Source organism: Chionomys nivalis, chromosome 14 (assembly GCF_950005125.1).
Source record: "Chionomys nivalis chromosome 14, mChiNiv1.1, whole genome shotgun sequence".
Taxonomy (NCBI): domain Eukaryota; kingdom Metazoa; phylum Chordata; class Mammalia; order Rodentia; family Cricetidae; genus Chionomys; species Chionomys nivalis.
Genome location: NC_080099.1, coordinates 28,105,837 through 28,120,816, shown reverse-complemented (window position 1 = coordinate 28,120,816; position 14,980 = coordinate 28,105,837). Strand labels below are relative to the sequence as shown.

Genomic DNA, 14,980 nt, shown 5'->3' with positions numbered 1-14,980 from the left:
TAAGCAAGGCTGCTGGAGTTTACAAAAGCCTGCCTGTCTCCTCACTTCGCTGTCTCCCCTCAGGATTTCAATGATGAATTCTCAGACCTGGATGGAGTGGTTCGACGACGAAGGCAAGACATGGAAGGATATAGCAGCTCCGGCTCCCAGACTCCAGAGTCCGAGAACTCCCGAGGTCTGGGGAAATTGTGTCCCGATTCAAGTTCCATGCCCCACAAAACACCCTTCCCTCGCCTTCTTCAAAACACAAAACCAAGCCCACCCTTCTCTTCCCAGTTAACGGTTGCAAAGGAAATCTGGGGAGAGGGATCCTAAGGAAGAGAATTTCCTCTGTGGCAAAATCCATCTCCTTTGTCCATATTTGACAAACATCTCTTACGCTGATAAGCTAGGGTGGCTGACAGAGATCAGCGTGAGGTTTCTCACCTATGTCAGTCTTAGTAATAAATAGGAGACTATTGCATACTTTGTACCTGTGGATGCCGACCCCGTGACCCTGCATCATTTTATTTCCTGGTGAACTCTGTCTTTCAGTCTCCGGGCCCCACATCCCACTCCTGAGAGCTTCACAACGTGACCATCGCGTAGATAAAGGAATCACGGGTTTTGTAGCTGATCCTAGGATTTTTAAATGTACTGGGGAGCAAACTGACCTCGCTTCATTTTCTTGACAGACTTCCACGTGACCGAGTCCCAGACAGTTCTGAACGTCACCAAGGGAGAAGCAAAACCACCTCGGACAGATGCGCACGGGAACAGAGCGCCAGATGGGAAAGCCAAGAGCCTGCCTGCGCATGGTGAGGAGCAGGGTATGGGTGGGAAAGAGACTTCTGTTGGTAGCCAGTAAAGAGCCCAAGTGCTTCACACCATGGTTGCCTCCCAGGGTCCCTCGCTTCCTTCCTCCTTTTGGTATCTGCATGTCAAATCCCACTTACTAATTCAATAATAGTTAGTTCCTGGTTCTGGACTTTACCGGGGGTCATGGTGGAAGTTGCCACATTAGTCTCAATACTTGGAAATTATGAACCAAAAGTTGGTGGTAAAACTCGTTACTGGCTTGTTTCTTACTTATTAACTATAATAATAATAATAGTAATAATAATAATGGGGTTACATTGTAACATTGACCCAACCACCACCCAATACAATACTTGGCAGGAGGAAGCCTGTCAAATATATATTACTAGATAAAATGACTTGGGAAAAAAAAATGAACCTACTGGTTAAAATACCAAGGAGGAGGCTTCCACTAAACTTCCCTTCCACCTGGGAATGAACCTGTCTCAAGTACCTCTTCCCTGTTGAAATACTGTTAAGTGAAAGAGGTATACTGGGGTGCTAAATTGTTGCTCTTTTGGTTTCCCCTCAACAGGCCCGTCAGAAGCTATCAGTGTTTTGCATAGCATCAAGTCTCAGAAATGCCCAACTCTCCGCCACATTCTTATATTCTATGCAGTTATGTAAGTAGATGTGTTCACTCTAAGTGGTTTATGCAAATGATCCTGTTTTGCCGATGAATAATGTCTTCATGTTGCCAAAAGTCATTGTAAATCCCACCGGTGCTGACATAACCCACATATTTTTCTTGGCAATTTCCTTTTCCTTCTTGGATGTTTTTTTAATAATGCCCCTCCCCCCTCAGGCTTAGGTTAGCTTTTCAGAATCAGTGTGCTGAACCAGCCACAGAACCGAGGACTGAGCCACAGTCAGTAACTCCCGAAGCATCTTTGTTCTGTTTATTTATTGTTCTGGGTGTTCAACTTCTTCGGAACTGAAGCCAAAATAGCTTCAAGATTTTACTGACAACTTAGGCCCAGACTCTTTTTTTAGCATTTCAATCAGCTTCAAAACTCCATTGCTTTTCTGAGAAGAGCTAGTTCAGGTCTAGAATGTCTCTCATACCGGAGGGGGATAGATATGTTCATCTGGTGCCCATTAAAGCAAGGAATTTGGGACTCTCCAGGGAACAGAGTTTGCTGCTTTCTGCTCAGGCTCCTGGACCGGAGGAAGAGAGTGCTAAAAGGGATGGGAGTTTCGGCTTAGCCATCCTGCTTAGTTCTGGCCTTGAGCAATCCTATAAGAATGGCCTTTTTTTTTTTTCTCTTTGAGAACGTGGGTACCAGGATTTTAAGTACCCTTGCTGTGAAATTTTATAATAAACTTTCCATTTTCTTTCGTTTTATTTTTTTATTATTACTTTTCTATTTTTTATTTCATTTGAATGATTTGCCTGCATGTATGTCTATACACCACATGCACATCTGGCACCCATGGAGGCCAGAAGGCATTGGATCCTCTGGAACTGGAATTACAGATGGCTGTGGGCTACCCTGTGGGTACCAGGAATCGAACCCAGGTCCTCTGGAAGAGCAGCCAATGCTCTTAACTGCTGAGCCATCTCTTCAGCCCCTCCACTTAGACCTTATTAAAGTCTCCCAGGCCTTTGATTATTTTTGAAAATGCTCCCAAAGTAGAAAAAGAATGGCTCTGAGTTCATTGATTTTTAAACGTCGGTTCCTGGCCAGTAACGTATTGGAAATGTCTCGTTGCCCCTCTAGTGTCTGTGCACTGATCATCTCGACCTTCTACATGAGACACAGAATTAACACTCTGGAGGAGCGCCTGGGGTCCCTGACGTCCATTGTGGAGCCCTACAATACTGAGTAAGATGGCTTCCCAGTGCTTGCTCTTTGGATTAGCGTAACAGCTGTCCTAAGTTTAGAGTCCTCCTTGGGAAACACCAAGAAACCGTTCTGTATGAAGCACTCGCCGGTCCTCTCCTCTAGCCTGTGGTTTTCTATTCAAACTTAACAACCCATGCCTTTCTTTGCCATGGTTGCTCTAACTGATGTTTCTCTTTTTCCCTACAGGCAGCCAGTCCCATCAGGACTGGGATCACAAGTGCAGTTAAATGTGGAGGCCCTCTGCCAGGAGCTTACAGCTAACATAGTGAAATTAGAAAAGGTAAGTCGATCTTTCCCGAGTACAGGAGCAGCCTGGTCATTCCTTTCGATGACCACTGGCCACTTTAGTTCCATAAAGAAACAGAATTTAATCTCCCCACAAAATGATGATCAGGTTTCTCCATCATTTGTGTCCCTGGCTGGACATCAGACCACTGGTCAGTGATCACTGGCACTGGAGTTCGTGGAGAGATGCATTAGGGAGCCAACTAGAGACTCCTGACTCGCCGCAGAGTGGAGACTCCACTCCCGTGAATATTGTATTTAATTTCTGTCACTTCCTTGGCTCATAAGAAATAAAGTTTTACATTACCTTGCTCTGGGTAGAAGGCTGTTATCTGGGGGCCTAGAATTTGAACCACTGGCCACATTGTGGTTAGAAGTCTGCTGCTTGCTTTAGGGGCTGCAGACACAGCTCTGCAGGTAAGGGCACTGGCTGCTCTTCCAGAGGACATGGGTTCAATCCCTAGCTTCTACATGACAGCTCACACCTGTCTGTAACTCCCATTCCAGGAGATCCGACACCTTCACATAGACATGTATGTATGTGCAAACAAAGCACCAAGGCACATAAAATACAATAATGAATAAAATCATTTTTTAAAAAAAAACTGGGTATGGTGACAAATGCCTTTAATCCTAGCTCTTGGGAGGCAGAGGCAAGAGGATCTCTGAGTTCTAGCCAGCCTGGTCTACAGAGTGAGATCTAGGCTACACAGAGAAATCCTGTCTTGGGGGGGTGGGGGATCCTCTGCTTGGGATTGGCTCAGTGGTAGAAAGTGTCTTTAGCACTCAAGAGAGTGTGGGTTCAATCCTAACAATAAGTAAATCTGCCTTCTGATTTACTGCTCATATGCTTCTATCTCCAGAATATCTTCCCTGGATCAACTCTGTCCTTAGCTTCATTCTTAGATTTGATTTGGTAAGAGGATGGATGAGGAGAGGGTAATTCATAACTGTCCTAGAGATACACTCCTTTATTTCTCCTTTCAAACATTACCGTCCTTTCCCATCTGGTAACTCCTTTGGTTTTGCCCCAATGCTTTATCTGGGGCTCTCCAGAGTCGGGGGCACTGTTGTTTTTCAATTTCGCTCCTTCTGACTTGTAAATGCTGTCCTTTGGATCGGAAGCACACAGATTCCTTTCGCCTTCCCTCGCCTTTCTCCCTCCGCCTGTGCCAAGCCCAGGCCTGCCTGGACACCGCAGAAAGATTTGTTCCCCATCCGCAGTTGGCACGTCTGTGTGGGGCTCAAGCCACGCCCAGCTGGGCGGCTAGAGAAACTGCTGGAAATGAAGGGAGCCCACGTGCATCCCAAAGCAGAGTCTGTAAAAAGATTTGGGGCAAAATGTTCCCAGAGGCGCTTGAGCTGTGGCCTGGCACAGACCGGGAATGAAAAGGCCGACCGAGATGCACTGTGGGAAAGCCTGAGGCATGACTCAGCTCTTTACCGCAATTTCTTTCTGCTGTAAGAGACTGGTCCTATCTAAACCTCATGGTCATTCCGCAGCTCTGTTCCCCTGTTTCTGTTCATTGTCCCTGCCCCCCTAAGTTACCTTCACAGGAAATCCAAGGGTAACCTTCCCTTCGAGTACCACAAAGTCTGCACTCAGGTGCCCCACGTTCTCAGTCACGTCACACTGGCCCTGACCACCCATCTGACACCGTGAAATTGAATCCCGTTATGAATTTTCTTTCTATTTTCTGTTTATTATTATGCGATGTGAGGAAGTATAAGGAGTGTGTGCGCATGGGTCCCTGAACACCTGTAGGGGTCAGAGGACAACTCTTGGGAGTCAGTTCTTTCTTTAGTGGGTCCCAGGAACAGAACTGAAGTTCAATAGACTTGCACTGCCTGCATTTTTACCCAGGGAGCCATCTCCATGGCCCCTATTTATATTTTCTAATACTCCTGAGAATCAGCATTTAATAGATTTATTGGCCGCTGGAGTTTTGGCTGTCAGTTGCTGCGTATTTATCTCTTTTGTTTGTGTTGTGGTTTTGTTTCTCTCTCTCTCTCTCTCTCTCTCTCTCTCTCTCTCTCTGGTTGGTTTGGTTTGGTTTGGTTTGGTTTGGTTTGATTTTTCAAGACAGGGTCTCTCTCCGTGTATCCCTGGCTGTTCTGAAACTCACCTTGTAGACCAGGCTGATCTCAAACTCAGAGATCTGCCTGCCTTGGCCTCCTGATTTCTGGGGCTAAAGGTATGTGCCACCACTACCTGGCATTGTTTGCTTTTTTTTTCCACATTTATTTGTGTGTGTGTGTGTACTCACAAGCTTGCATGTGTGCATACCTGCGATACCACAGCGCACACATGGGAGTCAGAAGACAATTTGTGGGAGTCAATGTGGGTTCCAGGGTTCAAACACAGGTTGTCTGGCTTGACAGCCAGAACTAGCCCCTAAGCTTCTAGTCTAGAGTTGAGAATTACTGCAGGGCCTTTGTGAGAGTCACAGGCAAAGTGATAGAGGTCCCTGTCCTACTTTGCTTCTCTGCTGCCATAATAGAACACTGACCAGTAGCAACTGGGCGGCGGGGGGGGGGGGGGGCACTGCGGTCTCATTTCAGCTTACAGTCCATCATCCAGGGAAGGCGCTGAAGCAGAGGCCATGAGGGAGGAAATGCTGCCCGCTAGCTTGCTCAGTTACCTTTCTTTCTCTCTCTCTTTCTTCTTTCAAGACAGGGTTTCTCTGTGTAACTCTGGCTATCCTGGAACTCACTCTGTAGACCAGGCTGACCTCGAACTGATAGAAATCCACCTGCCTCTGCCTCCTGAGGGCTGGGATTAAAGGTGTGCGCCACCACCACCCAGCCAGCCTTTCTCTCTTTCTGAGACTTATTTTATTTTATGTGTCTGAGTATTTTGTGTGCGTGTGTATGCAAGCACCACGTGTGGGCTTGGTGCCTAGGGAGAACAGAAGAGAGTACCAGATGCCCTGTAGCTGCAGTTACAGACAATTGTAAGCCAGTGTGTGGATGCTGGAAATCAAAACCAGGTCCTCTGCAAAAGCAGCCAGTACTCTGACCCACTGAGGCATCTCTCCCCACCATTTTTTTTAGTTTTTTTTAAAAATTATTTTATGTATCTGAGTGTTTTGACTCTGTTTGTATTTGCACCTCATATATGCAATATAGAGAGAGGCCAGAAGAGGGAGTTGGAAGCACACACACGCACAAACACACACATCTCAAAACTGGAGTTACAGACAGTAGTGAGCTATCATTTTGGGTGCTAGGAGCTCAGATCTTAGTTACGTCTCGTATGCCCAGGCTCACCTGTGTAGGAATGGCATTGCCCCCTGAGTTGGGTCTTCCTACATCAAGTAACAATTAAGAAATGTCTCAGGAGGGAACGGGAGAGGGGGGGGGGGACTATGGTCGGTATATAAAATAAATGAGAAAAAATTAATTAAAAAAAAAAAAGAAAGAGGCTGGGCGGTGGTGGCGCACGCCTTTAATCCTAGCACTCAGGAGGCAGAGACAGGCGGATCTTTGTGAGTTCGAGGCCAGCCTGGTCTACAAGAGCTAGTTCCAGGACAGGCTCCAAAACCACAGAGAAACCCTGTCTCGAAAAACCAAAAAAAAAAAAAAAAAGAAAAGAAAAGAAAGAAAATGTCTCACAGGCAGGGTTCCCTCAACTCAGGTTCCCTTTTCCCAGGTGTCTCCAGATAAGTGTCGAGGTGACAGTGAAGCTAGCTATGACATCTGCTGAGCCATCTCACCAGCTCAGAATGCTTTCAGATGTGTTTTTACTTTAGTGGACAAGTGTTTGCCTGCATGTATGTATGTGCAATACATGTGTGCAAGTGCCCCCTTGAGGCAGAAGAGGGCATTACATCACCCGGAACTGGAGTTGCAGGAAGTTGAAAGCCCCTGATATGGCTGCTGGCAACCAAACCAAGGTCCTCAGCAAGAGCAAAAAATTCTCTTACATACTAAACAATCTCTCCAGCAACCCCTCTCCCCGAGGAATATTTTTTTAAAAATGGGTAAAGAAGTAGAAATTTTCTTAGGACTGGAAGGGGCACTGATGGTAGAATGATACAGTAGGAAGAACCTAAATTTGAGTCCCTTGCTACCTGTGTACGTGACTTCCTCCTCCCTTGCCCTCAGTTTCGTCTGCAGACCCAGCCTGTATATGGGATGACACAGTCAAGGCGAGAATCCATCGGTACCTCACCCTCATCCTAGAGACCCTTTCTTCCTGCTTACCCCGAGCCTGCCTGCCTGTAGGATATCGTAGACTCCTCCGAGCAGGGTCTTAGTTTGGTCTGTAGTGCTGTCTATCCCTGGATGCTGCGATCGGGTCGTTTATAAAGAGAAGGGGTTTCTTAAGCTTTCCGTTCCGGAGGTTGGAAAGTTCAAAGTAGGGAGGGCATACCTAGTGAAGGACTTCCTGCTGATGGCGATGCCATGGTGAGACAGAATGAGCTTGCTAACCTTGGTTGTCGCTTATTACCAAGCCTCTAATGCAACTTTTAGTGAAGCCCCACCTTAAAATACCACCAGCGCAGGACTTTGGGGGTTCCATTTCAGCATGAGTTTTGTCGGGGGGGGACACAAATACCAGGCCGTAGAGTATGTCTTTTTTTATCCACAGGGTTCTCTACCCGATCATAATATTGGTTCAGAATCTCTTGCTCTGAATTCCTTAAAACTCACCTATTCTGTGTTTTCTGAGAGCATTTTAATACCCAACTGAGGACTGTCGACCGTGGGGTAGTTGGTCTTTCTGGAAGCCAGTTTTCTGTGGATGTTATGCACAGCAACATGTAATAGAATTGCTAAACATCATGAGGCTAGTTAAAAACACAGGGTGGAGCTTTATTTAAATTTAACCTCCGCATAGCTTTTTATTCTAGGTAGGATAAGGTCTAGCATTTCCCGGCCATAGTATCTTAAGATACATACTGTGATTTCTAAAAATGGCATCTCTTTTATTGTTTCAAGATACAAAACAACTTACAAAAGCTGCTTGAGAATGGTGACTGAGTGACCAGATCCTGGGGCCAACATAATACCTCATGTTTTCCCTTGAAGAAGGTGCTTCCCGAGAGTCTGTTATGCGCCCCCTGCTGGCCAGAGGCGCAAGAGACTGAGAATCCAGCTGTGTTCGCGCTCGGAGGTCTTCAGCTCAGAAAAGGGGGGGAAAGGGAATGATTTTGCTTTTGTGCAATAAAAGTTGACCTTGTCTCTGCTGCTGCCTGAAGAAAACAGACCCATCTCGGAAGGTGAGCAAGGTTCTGGAGGACGCCTGTAGCGTCAGTAAACCCTGCACTCCATGCTTTTCAGCCCTGCCCAGCCTCCTCTTCGCTCCCTTCACATCCCAACCCACCTTCAGACCTAAGGGGAACGCCGTAGACCGACAAACTCGATATGGTCCTTTAAAGAATTAGCCATGTGCCTCCAACAAGGCACTGAATAGCTCCAAATGAACAGACTTGCTTCGAACCCCTATGTTTTTGACTCTATTCCCCCTCCCACCCCACCCCCGCTCTTTATGTCCAGATTTCTTTCATCTGTGCGTTTCAGTTTCTCAGTTCCGTTTTGTAAGCACGTCTGATAAAGTGACTTAAATGTTCCGTTTGTGTTATGCTGTTTTGTTCCCTGGGTCTAGTACTTAATCGGAGTGTGATTCGTCCCTACCTCCGATCAGGAATCCTTGAGGTGGGAGACGGAAATACTGAATCAGATTCGCTCTGAAACCAAAACTAATCTTTAAGCCAAAAGTTGTGATCGTGATTTTCTATGCTATGGAAAAGTACTGTTCTTAAGATTGTAGTGGGCTACGGTGGCAGTGTGGAACCAGGATGTCTGTGTTACTCCCTCAACTCCATGGTAATCGAACGCCCTCCTCCTACAATAAAGCAATAAGTGGTGGTTTTGCTAACTTTACTTACAGTATGGGTTGGATTTTTTTTATTAATAATTATTTAGGGTACCGTAAGATCTGTAAGTATAAACCATTCTCTCTGCAATGCGTTTTATAATCATTTCTGTGAAATGTACTTTGTTTAATCAGATAAGCTAATAAGTGGATCGGTTACGTCCTTTGAACTTGTCAGCCCACTGGGTAACTGTGCCTGGTGCACGGGCTTTTAATAAATACTCATTGGCTAAAACGCTCTACTTAACTGTTTCCTTGGTTTGTAAATTCTTTTACCTAAGGCTTACACCTCGCCTCCACACTATGACTCTCAACTTCATACTATACTCCCCGCCGCCGCCGCCACAGAGGATTTATTTCAAAAATTTAAAAAAAAAAAAAAAGAGGGCATTATAATGGTATCAAGGAAAGAAGATGAACATTGAATTCAGTAGATAAGTGTTTGAATCCTAAGTTTAATTGGCATTTTATGAGGTGTTTAGCCTCAGACAGGATAGTTTGCCATCCTCTTGCCCATTTTACTCATGGGACTGAAATTATCCAAGGCCAAAGTGCCTGTGTGGGTATGGTGAAGCTTCTATTGTTGGGCAGTAGTTCCCTCCTAACAGGTACCGCGGTTTGCTTTGTTTTCTTTTGAATTTTATCTGCGTGTGTGTATTTGTGCACACGAGAGGTCACTGAGAGCAGGTTCCGGGAGTCAGTTCTCTCTGAACCACAACTCCCGGGGATCAAACTTAGGTCATCTGACTTGCTCTGCGAGCACCTTTACCCACTCAGACCTCCCTGGCCCCACCGTTAAGGGCTCTGCCATCTACAGATTCATCTTAAAGCAATAACTAGCCGGGCGGTGGTGGCGCACGCCTTTAATCCCAGCACTTGGGAGGCAGAGGCAGGCGGATCTCTGTGAGTTCGAGACCAGCCTGGTCTACAGAGCTAGTTCCAGGACAGGCTCCAAAACCACAGAGAAACCCTGTCTCGAAGAACCAAAAAAAAAAAAAAAAAAAAAAAGCAATAACTAGGTAGATAGCAGTTTTATGTGGAAGAATTTTTCTTTTTCTTTTTTTGAGAAAGGGTCTTATTATGTAGCTCTTGCTGGAACCTGCTATAAACCAAGCTATTCTTTGACTCACAGGGGTCTACCTACCTCTGCCTTCCAAGTACTGGGATTAAAACCACGTGTCACACTCAGCCTCTGTCTTGGAAACTTTCTGTAGCAGAACAGGTTTTGGTGTGGCTTTGTTTTTGGTTTTTTTTTTTTTTTTTTTGAGACAGGGTTTCTCTGTGTAACAGACCTGATTGTCTTGGTATACTCTGTAGACCAGATTGGCTTCGAACTCACAGAACGATCCACCTGCCTCTGCCTCCCGAGTGCTGGGTTTAAAGGCGTGCACCACCACTGCCCAGTTGAGCAGTTTTTAAGAAAGGTACATTGTGGAACTTTGTCACCGTTTGCATACCTCCCTGTTAGAGTTCCTGTCATCTCACCAGCCCAGAATATCCTTTCATGAGCTGCCCCCCCCCCCGTTTTATTATCTCATGGGAGGGGGCAGCATGCATGCGCACGACGCACAGGTGACTGCTTGCAGGAGTCGATTCTCACCCCATATGAATCCCAGCAATCAATTCAGGTTATTAGGTTAGGCAGCAATCTCTTTTACCCACTGAGCCATCTTGACAGCCCCTTATGTACTGCTTCTAAGCATGTATCCCGATACTAATGCTGTGGCTAGATTAACTGCTAGAGCCAAGGCTGGCATCGCGCTTGCCGTCCCCTACCACAGCTTCCCTGGGGCTGGGGTTTCGGTCATAGGCTGCCCCCTACAGCTTAATGCAGCATCTTTGATAGCCCGGATGTCCAGGCTATCTTTGTTGTGTCTAGATGCAAAGCCTTTTCAATAGTATGGGCAGAAAGACTGAAAGCTGCCACGCACTGCGCCCCCGTGTCTGCGCTCTGTGCGCTGGCACCCAGTTCGCGAGCTTCGGGCAAGGGGGCTGGAGGTTAAAATACACAAACACACACAGACAGAGAGACGGCGACACGGGTCATCCTTGAATTCCCCAAGAATGCCCCCTTTATTGTGTTCAAGGGCAGATTATATAGAGATAGCCACACCCGAGCCAAAACCCACCAGAAACCACTCTCCTGCCATCAGGAACGCCTGAAGGTCTCGTGCTCAGAGCAGCTGTAGGCACTCAGACCAGGGGATTACAAGAAATTCAGGATCTGGAGTCTCACTGCTCCCAACAGAAAACCACTTTTTCTATTGTGGTTTTTCTTATCTTTTGTATTTCTAACTAATTAATGTAGTCTCCCTCTCCCCCACCCCCATACACACACACACCATCCACTACACTGATATTCTGTATATGATCCTGACAAATGGGGCATGAAATGGCCCTTGTAGCCCTTGTCTGCTGATAAAGCCCCTGTATGAATGGGTCTTTATGAATCACACAACTCTTATCCTTTAGGTCTTTAAGAATCTAGCCAGAAAGCCTCGCTTTGACAATTCTTTCTGGAAGTGGCCTTAATACACTTAAGTATGAGAAAATGCAGTCTGGGGAAGTCTGCATCCATTTGTCCTGCCATCACTCTGCCTAAAGTTTTAAAGATGTGTGTATCTTATTGTGTATGTGAGGTGTTTTGCCTGCGTGTATCCCTTATACATGCCTGGTGCCCATGGAGACCAAAGGAGAGTAGCAGATTCCCTAGCAGTGTAGTTACAGGTGATTGTAAACCAGCATGTGGGCGCTGGGAACCAAACACAGGGCCTCTGCAAGAGCAGCAAGTGCTCTTAACCACTGAGCTGTCTCTCCAGTCCCTTCTACCTGTTTTAAGAATATTATAGACAGAAACATCCCTCCTCCCCTCTCCAGAAAGCTACAGATACTCACTGAGAGTGTTGCTTTGTTAGTTTCTGACTATCTCTCTGCCGAGTGTGCATAAATTAGTGGAGCAACACTGGTTACTTTGTTTCCATTCCCATGTTCCCTGTTACAATGTGCCAGTGGACTAAGCAGATTTGGCCCCAAGCATCTTTAGGCTCCTTCTCTCCAGCATTCTCAGGCTCTGGTCATGTAAGAATTTCCTTGCTCTCCTTGTCCCCTTATTTGAGCATAACAGTGAACTCTATGCCTTCCTAGCTATGCATATATGGATCACAACTCCCCCTTCTGGCCTCTGTAGGCACTGCACATATGTGGTACACGTACATACATGCAGGCAAAGGCTCATACACTTGAAATCAAAATAAATATTTTTAAAATATATGTAAGCTGGGCTGGTGTGCATATCTTTAGTCCCAGTGCTCAGGAGGCAAAGGCAGATAGATCTTTGAGAGTTCAAGGCAAGCCTGGTCTACAAAGTGACTGAGTTTCAGGGCAGTCAGAGCTACACAGAGAAATCCTGTCTCAAAACTAGATGATAGATAGATAGATAGATAGATAGATAGATAGATAGATAGATAGATAGATAGATAGATAGATATGATAGATAGGCAGGCAGACATGTAGGTAGATAGATAGATGATAGATGTGTAGGTAGATAGGTAGATGATAAATGATAGGTAGGTAGATATGTAGGTAAGTAGATGATAGGTAGGTAGATATATAGATGATAGATGATAGATATGTAGGTAGGTAGATAAATGATAAATATGTAGGTAGGTAGATAGATAGATAGATAGATAGATAGATAGATAGATGATAGGTAGGTAGATAAATAGATAATAGATATGCTGGAAGGTAGATGATAGATAGATATGTAGGTAGGTAGATAGGTAATAGGTAGGTAGATGATAGATATGTAGAGAGATGATAGATAAATAGATAGTAGAAATAAAAGTTCTGTAACCATTCTAGTACAAATCTATATCAATATTATCATTTCTCCTTGGAAAACAACCAAGAATTGAAAGGCTGCACCTCATGGCAAGTGTATGATTAACTTTTTAAGAAATAAGAACTCGACTGAAGAGGTGAGTCCAAAATACATACTGGTTTTTGTTTGTTTGTTTGTTTCAGAGGACTTGGGTTCAGTTCCCAGTAGCCATGTCAGGCAGCTTGCAATCACCTATAACTTCAGGGCATCCAATGCCTTCTGGCCTTCTCAGGCATCTGTAAACACACACACACACACACACACACACAAATATTCTTAAAAAATAAAAAAGAATGAAATGGTAACCTATTATCCTAAATATGCATTTCCATCATCAGTGTATAAACTAATTCATCCAATCTTCACCCACACAAAATATGCAGTCTTTAGTGTGTTAAGTCCAGTCACATGATCTCTTCCTGTGCTCAGATGGCGCCCTGTGAACAGAATCCTATTAGCACGCTTGATCAGAAAAGTGCATGCATTTCGGGTCAGCATATACAGCCTTCTGATTCTTGGGAAATCTAAAGGCTACATCAGTGGTAATCCATACCCTTTTGTGCCTCAGTGGGAAGGGCAGGATGCTGATGCTGCCCTCCAGCTCCACTTCCTCCAAACCCACACCATGGAACTAAGGTCTTCCTTTTGTCCAGATGGATTTGTGTTTTTGAGGCAGAGTCACATGTATCTCAGGCTGGCCTCAAGCCTGATATTTTGCCAAAGATTACGTCAACCGCCTGATTTTCCTGCTTCTACCTCTCAAGTACTGGGTTACAGGTGGTCTCTCCCACATCCAGATATGCTTGGGAGTACTAGACAGGTCCTCTACCAATTGAGCTATGTCCCTAGATCCTACATGAATTTCTGAATGGAGTTTCTTTAATTGCATTTTATTTGTTTTGTGTGCATGTCTCTGTGGGGAGCTTTTAAATTATATTTATTTAGTATATGCCTTTGTGTGTGTGCACGCGCATGCATGCGTGTGGGTGTGCGTGGGTGTATGTGTGTAATGTGTAGACACACATATGCCCTAGCAAATGTATGGAGCTCAGAGAACCAACATGTGGGAGTCATTTCTCTCCTTACACTGGGTAGCATGTGAGCGCCCCAGATTAAACTCAAGTCAGGTCATCAGCTATGGCTACAGGTACTTTTACCTGATGAGCTATCTCCCCAGCCCTTTGAATTAAGATTTTTAGGTAAATGACAGTGTATGTAATTATTTCAAAGGGCTTGAGACTCTCAACTACTCACCTTCCAATATCAGTGCTTCAATATCATCAGTAGTCATTCATTTAAAAACGGTCCATTCAGCAAGTAGTTGCTATACAACATGAGGACCTAAGTTGGGATCCCTAATATTTCCACAAAAATCCAGGCACAGCGGCACATGCCTATAATCCTGGCACTGGAGAGGCATAAGTAGGGGATCCTTGATGCCTGCTAGCTAGCCAATCTAACTGAATCAGTGAGCTCCAGACTCGGTGAGAGAGACTCCATCTCAATAATGAGGATGACACTCAATGCTGACCCCCAGCCTCTGCGCACACAAACATATACACCTGCACACACATACAAACATGTTACTCATGAACACATACAAAAAATAATAAAATAACAAATCATATGAAAGCGAGTTTATAAAATAATTTGGTAGTCATTTGGGACAAGTCACATAAAAAAACTAAATTTCCCCTTCCCAGGGAGCCCATGTAATAGTCGGTGGGAATCCCACCTCTACATCCACTATGGCCTCAAGAAGGAAGATCTCGGGAATATCCCCTCCCCTGGTTTAGTCAGAGAAGGAAAGAACATAGCTGGAGACCTGGAGCCTCCCACTTGTACACGGGAAGAGTTCAGTGTCCTGAATTCTGTCTAATAAAGAGGTGATATAAAAGAAGGAACAACTCTGAAGACTCCACAGCTACGGCCTGGCACCAAACTTCGCTCTGATGAAGAGCTGGGGAAGCAGGATGTACTTTTTCCCCTGAGAGCGATGACTGAGAAGCTCTCAGCTTTCCTCTTGGTTCTCCTCCAGGTAAATATTTCCACATGGTCACACCTCCTATGAAAGGAACTGCATAAAACCAGATACATGGTCTTCCTGGAAAAATACAAGGTTTTCTATTTCTAAGTCAATGTTTTTTTGTAATCTTTTGTCCTGGCACCTTCAGGCTTTCTATATATGGGCCACTTCCTAACATTTGGGTAAACTTTCATGAATCAGACCATGACATTTATAAAGGACAA

The 14,980-nt window shown here is 45.1% G+C and overlaps 1 protein-coding gene across 1 annotated transcript in view; it reads left to right on the top strand.

Moving 5' to 3' along the window:
• Window positions 1-9,073, top strand: part of Gramd2b (GRAM domain containing 2B) — a 61,181-nt gene extending 52,108 nt beyond the window's left edge. Inside the window, exons 9-14 of the mRNA XM_057789122.1 lie at window positions 64-175; window positions 675-797; window positions 1,373-1,460; window positions 2,559-2,663; window positions 2,871-2,964; window positions 7,914-9,073. Of these exons, the coding sequence (XP_057645105.1) occupies window positions 64-175; window positions 675-797; window positions 1,373-1,460; window positions 2,559-2,663; window positions 2,871-2,964; window positions 7,914-7,955 (564 nt within the window). The 3' untranslated portion in view covers window positions 7,956-9,073. The remainder of the gene's footprint in view (window positions 1-63; window positions 176-674; window positions 798-1,372; window positions 1,461-2,558; window positions 2,664-2,870; window positions 2,965-7,913) is intronic.
• The last annotated feature ends 5,907 nt before the right edge of the window (window positions 9,074-14,980 follow it).